The 11,505-nt window shown below is 35.9% G+C and overlaps 1 protein-coding gene across 1 annotated transcript; it reads right to left on the minus strand.

Annotated features, from left to right (window-relative positions):
* Positions 1-1,228: 1,228 nt before the first annotated feature.
* Positions 1,229-10,810, minus strand: LOC142517854 (serine/threonine-protein phosphatase PP2A-2 catalytic subunit-like). Its single transcript, XM_075620341.1, has 11 exons — positions 10,586-10,810; positions 9,647-9,703; positions 5,502-5,585; positions 4,881-4,952; positions 4,718-4,789; positions 3,609-3,649; positions 2,609-2,675; positions 2,125-2,316; positions 1,946-2,035; positions 1,712-1,819; positions 1,229-1,553 (listed from the first exon to the last, which is right to left on the minus strand). The coding sequence occupies exons 1-11, from the start codon at positions 10,676-10,678 to the stop codon at positions 1,488-1,490; spliced, it is 942 nt and encodes a 313-aa protein (XP_075476456.1). The 5' UTR covers positions 10,679-10,810; the 3' UTR covers positions 1,229-1,487.
* Positions 10,811-11,505: the final 695 nt, after the last annotated feature.

Raw genomic sequence — 11,505 nt, forward strand, 5'->3', positions numbered from 1 at the left:
TCGACCTTGTTCTCTTGACGAGACTGTTCTGTTCTCGCCTCCTGATGGGGTTGTTCCTGCCTTGCCTCAGCATGAGACTGTTCGGGTCTCCTCTGAGGACGCGATGATGCTGAGGTAGCTCTTCTACTCCCTCTCTTCCCTACCATCTCTACGTCTCAACTCAAATCTTTCCACAGACGGCGCCAAGTGATACTCACGGAAAATTTAGGGTTCGATTCCTGCAAGCGTCACTAGTACAGACGCAGGGTTTTGAAAGTGTCCTGGGCCTGAAATCACGAAGAAGACCGTTAGAAGGGGGCCAGGAGGGTGTCCTGGCGTAGCCCCTCCGACGCTCAAGTCAGTGACTGAGGATATATGAGGGGAGCAGCTAAGGGTACTGCTGAAAACAATATATTGAATCCATAATCATACTCTCAAACCTGGTATTTATAGGAGAATACATGGACTTGTTATAGGGTCATTCAACTGTGGGCCTTAGAGATGGGCCAGGAGTTTGGGCCGGATCTTGATGGGTTCATCCCTGGGATATCAGAGCTCAAACGAGCTTTTATCGAATCGAGCTTTGAATAGCTCACGAACGATTTGATTCATTTACATCCCTAGACCCAATCACGTGGTCCTTTTTCTAGGTGACGTAATCTTTCATCCCTTAGTTACCTTGCGCACTCGTTTCATTCTCTCCTTGCCCACCATTGAGGCTTCGGCACTTGAATCCATCTGATTTAGAAGATGGGCTTGGTTTTGTTGTAGTCTTCATTTGGTAGCCCAATCACTTAATTGTTGATCCATTAATATTGGGTTATTGCCCATTTTTATCTCCTTATCAAAATAGCAAATAGTGTTCGTTCAAAGTGAATCACTTGATGATAATGCGAATTGCAGTTTCGTAAGATATTTATCAATGGTCACACTGATTTACATTCATTCATGCAGTTATCACAGAAAACTTTGCCCGAAATTGTATTTAATCAATCATAGTTACTTTGTTCAAACCTAGTGTATGACTGCGTCTCACTATTCTTGCTGGTCTCACCTTTTCATAAAATTTGCTCGAACCTATATGTATCCTAAATCAGCAGAGCTCAAGCATGATGACGTTCGGCTCGACTACATCCTTACTGAAATCAAACGGAACTTTAAGTGTAGAACAAACTTCAGCACCTACTCAAAATATGAAAAGAAACCTCGAAATTAAGTACTACATTACAAATTACTTCTATAGCAATAATCAAACAAAAAATAAAGAAAAATAAATAAAAGCAGTAATTAATGAATAACAAAGTCAAGAATCCAAAAAAGCTACAAAAAATGATAAACGCTAGCATCACTAATCTGCTTCACAACTTCTTAGTTAGAAAATCACTTGGTCAGAAGGCCTTATTCATTTTACATACCTCGTCACTCTCGAAAAACATGGTAACTTAAAGATTGAATCTCAACGCTAACAAGAGAGCACGGCCTGAGAGGTTTACTGAGTATAGAGCTTTTTACAAGAAATAATCTGGTGTTCTTCGAGTTACGTCAGGTTCTCCCCTCCTCGGAGCTGGCTCAAACTGAGATAATGTAAACACGAGGTGTGCCATCAACTAATAATCACTTATAGGTGTCAAAGTAGAAAGAACATAGATAACACTACACATTAACTAGTAGTCCGCACTCCCAGTAAAAAGAAATATAAAACATTGATAAAGAATATCAAAAGAGATGAAACCTGAATAAATGTGTGCTCTCTGCAATCATCAACTTCCAAAATGGATGCCATGTTTCCACAGCGATAGCAATAATTCGGTGCACTGAAAACAGTGACAACCTTTTGTTCCTGAGGAGGAAGTGAAGATCCGATTTGTCAAAGTGAAAAAGGTCTGTATTTCAACTGAAAACACCTCTTCTAAAACTAGTAAATATAAAAAATCAAAGGCAAAGAATTCTGAATTGCAGTAATTACATGGGCCCAGTTGTATCCCTCCATAACAAGCTGATGAGCTCTTGCAATCAGTTTTAAATTATTGGTGTGATTAAACTGCTCTGATATGTCCTGAAATATAGGCAGGAATAGAATGCAGGATTAATCAAAAGAAAAAATGAACGAAAACAAGAAAAATTTGAACCGTGCTCTGAAATTGCCTGGCCAAAAGTATAACCAGCACCACGAGGTGATATACCCCAACCACAACGATCATCAGGATCAGACCACAACAGATCACACATTGCACCTTCATGCGGCACTTCTTGGAAACGATCAAAGTTTCTTATATTATCAAGTGTTTCAATAGAGGGGGATAATCCACCATGGAGACAAAATATTTCTGACTCAACCTATTGAAAATATAGGTTGTTAACAACTTGCATGATCTATCGAAACAAAATTAAATAAATCATAAAACTTTGGACTCAAAACCAGCACCTCCACATAATAACTACCAATTCGATTCACTCAATTACTTCATTAATTGCTACATTTCCGATACGACTGGGAAAGAGTAGCAGCTATCTCAAAACCAATTTATCAGAAAATCCAGGGACCAACACAATCAACTGGAAAATAATCTTTTTAACCTTTTAAAACAAAAATCATTTAGAAGCTACATAGAGAATAATAAAGAATTACCAATGCAGTCAGAGGTAAGTAGTCAAACAGATCGGTGAATGTCTTCCATACATTAGCATTTCCATATCTACAATCAGAATAAAAAATCAATATTTGAATTAATTTGGGATGGAAATGAGAAAATTAATGTGGGAAACCCATAGAGATTACACCATTAAAAAGTAGCATTTTAAATAATAGTATCCCTCATTCATATAATCCATCAACACTAGATTGTGAAACAGAAGACAAATTCGCAATCCCCCTCTTATAACATAAAGCACATATTCCATCCAAGTCATTCAAAGTTAGTTGCGCCTGGAAGGGATTGCACTCGTGCTATGAGGCACATTCAAGAGCTTCAACCATTAAGCCTCTTGTGTCATTTCAGATCTCTATCCCATGCTTCATGTTAATGTCAATTAAAGCCATACAATTTTTCTCCTCCCAAATATCTAGTGGACAAAAATATTCAAAATATCCGTGAACATGTAAAAATCAATATTCTACAACACCACAATTAATAATTATTAATAATACGCACATGAAATATATACTATTGCAACCAACTATACAAAACATCAACATCAGGAGAATCTTCGAAGTTTAGAAGTATGCCCAGTGACATGAGCAAAAAGCAAATGAATCAAATGAAGGGGTGACTAAAGCAATAAACTACCAAGTCTGAACAATTTGATGACATGTGAATAAACAACATATCAAAAAACAAACCATCATTCCATCCCCTCCACAACTGCCTCCATAATGCATAAGATAAATTTAATTATCTTTTCTACTCAAAATTACTTGTTTCTGGAACATGCAATATTTCATTATGATACAGAGCATATAAATGCAGAATAATGTACCCATCTGATCTTATCATTTCATGTTTATGAACACAAAATATCTGGTTAATTTTAACGAATATTGTTTTTAAAAATTTCTGATCAGGAAATGAAAGTAAATTAATAAATATTGAGCTAGATTTAAGCCAATCACGAGGACATATAGAACTCACTTCCGCAGGCATTCGTCATAAAACCCATAGACTTGTGTAATCTGTAAAATAAAACAAGCATTAAGACAAATAAACAAATTTTAATACTAGAAAATAACACATCCATTAGCCAATTTACATTAAGCGTAACTCGAAAAATGTCCTCACATTTTTATCAATGACACATAATTAGTTAATACATGTAAAATGCACATGCAACTGATAAGACTTCCTTTTGACCAATTTTACAAAAAATAGAGATGTACAACCCAGTTTTAATACCTAGTATCATCATAATGAAATTAAATGATTAGACTTAAGCTAATAAAGGTTTTGATTTACAAGTTTCTTCAACATATTCATCCAGAAGTGCTAAAAGTGCAACATAAACATTGTGATATGACTACTCATTTCCTTAAAAATTCATTTGTGTCCTCTGCCCTCGCTTTCTAGATTTTCTCATTCTTCCATATTTATTATCGGTTTCCTACAAAAATAAATTCTTCAAGAACTTGCACCCTATTAACGATTGTGAATCAGCATGATGAAAAAATTAAATATCTTAGTTAGTAGCCAGTTTATCATAATATATACCAACTCAACATAACCATTTAATAAGGTCTTTCCGTTGAACTATGCAGGAAGAGTTTAGCTTATTAAGAGATATGATGCACTCATTAGTTGTTGTCTGGAAAGGATTAGATAGTAAAGTTTATAAGATGATAATGCTTACTCATCCGTTAGAAAGAGAAAAAAGGATTGCCAAAAAGCTGCATGTGCATTCTTAACAATAAAATATACATTTCTTTTATCAAAGCTACAACTCCACATGCATCAAAAAACAAACATATAATCAACATAAAAAATAAAAGAGTGTGGTTCAATTAATAATTCCTTAACACATATATTCTTAACCAAGGCAATTAATCCTAAGTACAGCTTGTACAAACTTCATATCTGATGAAGACTTGATCTTGTTTTTATGGATTCCATGTAAAAAGATTAGCATTCAACACTCTCACATTTTCTTCCAAGCGAAGGTAACATATATTAACACTAACTTGCAAAAAAGTAACATCAAGAGCTCATTCTGCCACATGTTGAGGAGAACAGAGAATGTAAATGAATACCTGTCTGCTTTCATGATTTCCTCGTAGAATTGCGATCCGGTGAGGATACCGAACTTTCAAAGCCACTAAAAGCTGCAGGCAAGTCTTATAAGCATCTTTCATGCCAGAAAAGGAAGACAGCCAAAAATCAGTATTAGGCAAAGAAATCATGAAACATACTTACAGTTACAGTTTCGACCGAATAGTAGCCCCTATCAACATAATCACCCATGAATAGATAATTTGTGTCCGGACACTGTCAACAAGCAGATGAAACATATTAATTACTCAGTTTGGCCCAAACCATAAAATAGTTATACATCAATTAAGTTGAGTAAAGACAAAAATAGAAGAACTAAGAAGAATAATCCCACAATTCCATCGGTATTCACTAACCCCTCAGTCAATATCTTAAACAGCAAATGAAGTATACCTATACATACCCATTCCAGTGAACTAGTGACGCGTCATAAGGAAAAAAGAATAATTTGGACACAAAAGAAATGGATTTAATAAATTTACTTGTCTTTGAAGACTCTTGCATGTAAGGCGTGTGTGCAAAAAAAACGCATTAAAGGAAGTTAAACAAACTCCAGCATCAAAACAAGTGATAATAGCACCATGAAAGGGAAAATGCACAGCAAATAAAGCAAACACATTTAATCATTTAAGAGAGAATGCCACATGATTAATTAATTGGATCCCCATGTTGCAAAATAATTATATTCCCCAAAACCTGATGTCAGAGTTAAAAAACAGTTCAACTTCAACTCCGTTTCTTTCGAGACACAAATAATTATGATACCTTCCCTCCAATGCGGAAAAGTTCGGCAAGGTCATGAAATTGACCATGAATATCACCACAAATAGTCACAGGACTTTTTACAGGCTGCATACACAAACAAAGAAATCACTCTAGCATCTAACTGGCAAGAGAAATATTAGTGAATGAAACTTGAATTATTGCTCATGCAGAATTATACCCACACAAGCCCATAAATTATATGTATCAATCAAAACAACTAAAATAAAAATTCAAAAAGAGTAAATTTTCGAAAAGACGGTTTTAAGACCATTGCCTAGAGGCACATTCTGGAGGCATTGATCTAAATATTACGAGATAACTAAATATTTAAGCACCAGGATCGAAAAAAGCACATTTGAGGATTCCATTGTTGATTAAAGTTTAAGAAAATATGATTAATTCCAAAAGAAGCATGAATATTAACTAACCTGTTAGAAAACTATTACTCTCAGAAGCCACATGGCACCAAAAAAATTCTTAAATAAATAAAGATCTGAAAAGTTTTAAATAAAATTAATGAAAGTCTTAAGATTTCACAAAGCCCCAAAATTGTGAGTGTACAGAGATTAAACAGCCTAAAAAGGTAATGTTTGCCACATAACCGCATAGCTATGTAAAGAATCAATTGTTTCATGTGATGGTGCAGCATCTGAGAAAATTACTCAATGAGAGCAAGCCCCACCAATTAAGATTTCTCGATTATGATAAACCACTAAACCAGTTTGAATATAGAAAGATTCTTAGTTCACGGCTGGATGGACTGAAATTTATCCATTTTATAGACAAACACTCTTGCCAAGAATCACCTCAGATCATTTTCCAGTGGTCTTGGATTTCGAAAAAAGTAAGTGGGGACCAACGCTTTTTATATTCGAGAATGTGTGGTTGAGGCACAAAGCTTTAAAAATTTGGTCCTATCGTGGTGGAACAATGCGGATATCAAAGGATGGAAGGGGTATAAATTTATGATGAAACTCAAGGCAATGAAGGGTTACGTTAGAAGATGGAATGAAGAGGTTCATGGGATGGTGGAAATGAAATCAGCAGAGTTAAGAGGTAAGATCAGCAGACTGGATGAATTAGAGAGTAAGGGTCGGGGATCGGAAGAAGTATCTAATGAAAGAAAAGAAGCAAAATGGTTGTTAGAAGAGTGAATATGTCGAAAGAATCAAATCAATAACCAAAAAAGCAAGGTCAAATGGATTAAAGATACGGATCACAATACAAAAGATTTTCACTCGCTCTTAACTCAACGGAGGAGTAAGGCTACCATTAACAGATTGGAAAGAGATGATGGATCGGTTACAAGTGATGAGGATGAAATTGTATCCATTATTTTGAAGTTCTTTAAAGAGTTGAATAGTTTGTCTGAGTCGAGATGTTGGGGTATTGAAGGAGTGAAGTGGTGCCCCATTGATGGAGATTTGAGTCGAACGTTAGAAAAACAGTTCTCGGAAGAGGAGGTCAAGAAAGCAGTTTTTCAGTGTGATGGATGTAAGAGTCCGGGGGCCGACGGCTTTGGCATTTTTTCAAGAGTGTTGGGATATAGTCAAAGGAGATCTAATGAAGGTTTACGATGAGTTCTTTCAAAGCGGAATCATAAATGGCGTAACCAATGAAACATATATTCGTTTCATCCGAAATAAAAATGAAGTAAAAGATTTCAGACCGATTAGCCTACAACAAGTTTGTATAAGATAGTAGCAAAAGTTTTAACAGCAAGGATCAAGAATGTGATAGCAGAGACAATAACCGAGTCTCATAATGCTTTCATTGAGGGAAGACAAACACTCGATTGTGGTCTTATAGCGAATGAACTACTCGAAGAGGGAAGGAGGAAGAAGAAGAAAGGGTGGGTATTGAAGGTGGATTTCGAAAAGGCATATGACAATGTGAGTTGGGATTTTTTGGATTTTGTTTTGATGAAAAAGGGGTTTGGAGGGAGATGGAGAAGATGGATCAAAGGATGTGTGTCGAATATATCGTTTTCTGTTATGATTAACGGGAGGCCAAGCGGTAAATTTAAAGCATATAAAGGGCTTAGACAAGGTGATCCACTGTCTCATTTTTTGTTCAATTTGGTAGTGGATGTGTTGGGGAGATTGATTGATAAAGTCAAGGACGGGAATTTAATAAGGGGGATCGAGGTTGGTAGAGCAGGATAGAGATATCTCACATTCAGTTTGCAGATGATACACTTTTCTTTATGAGGAATGAGGACCATATCAGGTTTTTGGTGCAAGTTGTGAGATCTTTTTGCGATATGTCTGGATTAAAAATCAATTGGGATAAGAGTACTTTGTCGGGTATCCACTGTGAACAAGAAGAAGTTGAGTTGTTAGCACAACAAATTGGATGTGGTAAGGAGAAGTGGCTGATTAAGTATTTGGGAGTGCCTTTATGTGGAAATCCGTTACAAGCATCGTTCTAGGACCCCATTTTGTCTAAGATGTCGAAAAAATTGGCAAGTTGGAAAAAAGTTTTTTTGTCAAGAGGGAGAAGATTAACCTTGATAACGTCGGTTTTAAATGCACTCCCGATACATTACATGTCTCTTTTTAGGGTGTCTAAAGGTATAGCGGAACTGATGGATAAGATTTCAACGAACTTTTTATGGGATGGAGCGGATGGAGAAGTTTATAGTCACTTGGTTGCGTGGGAACATGTGTGCAAACCTAAGGAAAAAGGCAGATTGGGTGTTGGGAATATTATTTTGAGAAACAAGGCTATGTTGTGGAAGTGGTGGTGGGGATTTAATGCGGAAAATGGGACGTTGTGGAAAAAGATCAATGTAAGTAAATATGGGTTACAAGAGAATGGTGGGATGCAGGTCTAGCAAGAAACGTGACATTCAGGTGCTCATGGAAGTTTTGGAAGAAGATCAATGTAAGTAAATAGGGTTACAAGAGAATGGTGGGATGCGGGTCTAGCAAGAAACGTGACATTCAGGTGTCCATGGAAGTTTATTTCCCGACTATACCCGATTTTTCAGCAGCTAGTTTCGATTAAGTTGAGAGGAGGTAACAGGCTAGATTTTGGGAAGACAGGTGGTGGGGGGATTATTCTTTTAAAGAACTTTTTCCGGCATTATTTCAGTTATCTGTGGTTCACAATTTGCCTATATCACATTTGTTTAATTTGATAATTCCATGTTTACCCATTCCTGGGATTTTCATTTTAGAAGGGCCGTGAAAGATGAGGAGCTTTTACAGTTGTCTGAGTTATTAGGTGTGTTAGAGAGGACTAGGTTGGTTGAAGGGGTAGATGATTATCGTGTGTGGAGGGGGGATTCTTGTGGTATTTTCTCAGACAAATCTTTCTTCGAGTCTTTTTTCCCAAAGTCACTTCCCCGTTTTTCCTCTTTTCCATGTTATTTGGAAGGTCCCGGTTCCAACAAAAATTCAGGTATTCTCGTGGATCGCGATTCAGGCCAGGGTAAGCTGCCGACCTCGGAGATGATGCAAAAAAAGTGGCCCTCAATTGCTACGTGCCCAAATTGGTGTATGTTGTGTAGAAATGAAACGAAACTCAGGATCATATGCTCATCCATTGTGCATTCACGAGCGGGAGATGGAACTAGTTTGGGTGGTGCCTAAGTAACGAGGGATTTATTCTCTATGGATCTAGGACAACCGAGACGAAGAATTTTTTGGCAAGTGGTGGTTCAAGGCATATGCTCGACAATATGGCTCGAAAGAAATCGAAGAATTTTTAAAATAAGTAAGACACTATAGAACAGTGCTGGGATAAAATCAAGATCAAAGTTGCTACGTGGATCGACACTAATGATGACTTAAAAATGTGCCGATCTTAGATATATTGCGAGATTGAGCTTATGTGTATCATTATACAACATTGATATTATATACTTCCTGTTGAATGTGGACCATTAGTCCACTATTGTACTTAATTCTTATCATATTATTAATAAAATATTGTTTGTTATTAAAAAAAAAGTTTGAATATAGTTGTTGCAAAAACTATGTCGCATAAATGTGGCTTCATCCTTCGGCAATTGATTTGATGATAATAAAACATTAAAAATACCGTTATTCTTTGTCAAGCTACAAGAAATGAATAACCTAATCAATGAACACACTCACACCAGATGTAAACGTGAACTATACATATATATATTTTAATACCTGAACATTGCTTTCCCCCATTAGTACCTCTTTAGCTTTCTCACATAAGGTCCTAACCTGCATTCACAAAGTGAGAAACATCCCATCCTACACTAAATATTATGTTTTCACCATGTGGATAAATAATAAAGAACACGTTAATTAAAAGTCAAACTACCAGTGGCCAGCCAATCCTTTGATCAAATATAAAGCATAATGTCATGGTTATTTATCAATTATCATAACTAAATGAAGCTAGAATCAAGAAGAGAGTCTCCAAATGTCTTCTTAGTTACCAAGCTACCTCAATTATTTGAGAAATGTTGCCTGAGCCTCTAAATAAACGGAAAACAACAGTAACATAATTACAAACATCATGTTCTTTCAAGAATTGATAATGTCCATGAACTTTCAATCTCCCCCTTCCTTCTTCTAGCCCTTCTGGGTAATATTCGTCGTCCCTTAAAAAATATAATTGTTCAATTATAAAGCAAAATATCAAATGCTCAAATAAGAAAACACCACATATCCCCACTCATCAATCACCTAAATTTGCATAAACGTACACTACAGAAAATATTACCTCAAGATAAGAAGCCACGCATTCATTAACGGAAAATCCTGACACTCCAACAATAATACCCTAACTGCGGCTATCTAAAACAACAAAAGCTTTTGACTTGTACGCAATTTATTTAATTTATGCTGTCAAAGCAATCAATTTTTTCCCTAAAACCGACAAGAAGAACCCAAAAATAACAAATAATTACAAATGAAATGGTCGAATTTAAAGCTCGAATTGGATAAAACATCGAAGCATAGAACGTGCAGGGAAAATAAAGAAACTATCTTGCATCTCTCCAAAAGTCAGCGAAACCATATGAACCAGACCAGATCTTTATACCAAAACAAAGAAAAACGAAACAAGATATTCAAAAACGAAAGGAAGCAAGAAAAAACCTCGGGCTCAGACAAAGGCTTGCACTGCATGAGCTGATCAATCTGTTCGTCCAGATTCCCATGTGTGCTCGCTGCCGCCATATCCGCACTCATCTTGCTTGATCTTCAAATGCACCGTACAGATCCGATAGTGTTGGATATGGTGTCGCTTCTCGATGTCTAAAGATATGGCATCCGGAGAAATGATTCCTTAAACCTAGGTCAAATTAAGTTCACTGGATTAAGATTAGTCATCAAAATTTGTTTAATTGTTTTTTGTTAAACTATGGGAAAATTGTGTATCAGTACATTTTTTAAAAAGAAATTGTGTTTTGATAACTGGAAAGAGAAAATAATTTTCAAAATGCCAAAATTGTCCTTCTTTCTTATTTGATTTTAATTGATCCTCGCGCTTTCGAAAATGGTATCAGAGCATAAGGTTAATTTATTTCATACACAGATTTTATTATTACTAGTAACTAATTGTATGAGAAGGAGAATTTTGAAAATATTATGAATCCGAACTTAGGTTCGAGAAAAATAATTTACAAGATTTATTCCAATACTTTGGAATATACACAAGTTAATCTAACTATTGTTAGATATCAGAAGAAGAAATGGATGCTTCAGCACTCTCAGGTAAACTTATGATTCAAACAAATAAGTTCTTGGAAATAGTTCCAGATTCCTCTAAGCTCTCTTCAGATCTTAGAGAAATTCAGAAGACAGTACAAAATTATGGCAATATGCTATATTTTGTACCTCAAAGAGTTGAAGAAATCCTTAAAAACCAGGAAGAAATTCTTGGAACATTAAAAGATATTCAAACAAGAATTCAGAAACTAGAACAACAACCAAGTTCTAGTAAAAGAACTTCAGGAGGATGGTTACCACCACCATTTGGTACCGAACCTTTGTTACATCAACAAGGTAAGACCAGA

Source organism: Primulina tabacum, chromosome 11 (assembly GCF_025594145.1).
Source record: "Primulina tabacum isolate GXHZ01 chromosome 11, ASM2559414v2, whole genome shotgun sequence".
NCBI classification, from domain to species: Eukaryota; Viridiplantae; Streptophyta; class Magnoliopsida; order Lamiales; family Gesneriaceae; genus Primulina; species Primulina tabacum.

What these genes read in the sequence shown, in the direction of transcription:
- LOC142517854 (XM_075620341.1), bottom strand. Translation starts at nt 10,678, where the DNA reads ATGAGTGCGGATATGGCGGCAGCGAGCACACATGGGAATCTGGACGAA. An exon ending in AGCCTTTGTCTGAGCCCGAG is followed by an intron (nt 9,704 to 10,585) that starts GTTTTTTCTTGC and finishes TTGTGAATGCAG; the next exon opens with GTTAGGACCTTATGTGAGAA. An exon ending in ACTTACCTCTGACTGCATTG is followed by an intron (nt 2,317 to 2,608) that starts GTAATTCTTTAT and finishes TATTTTCAATAG; the next exon opens with GTTGAGTCAGAAATATTTTG.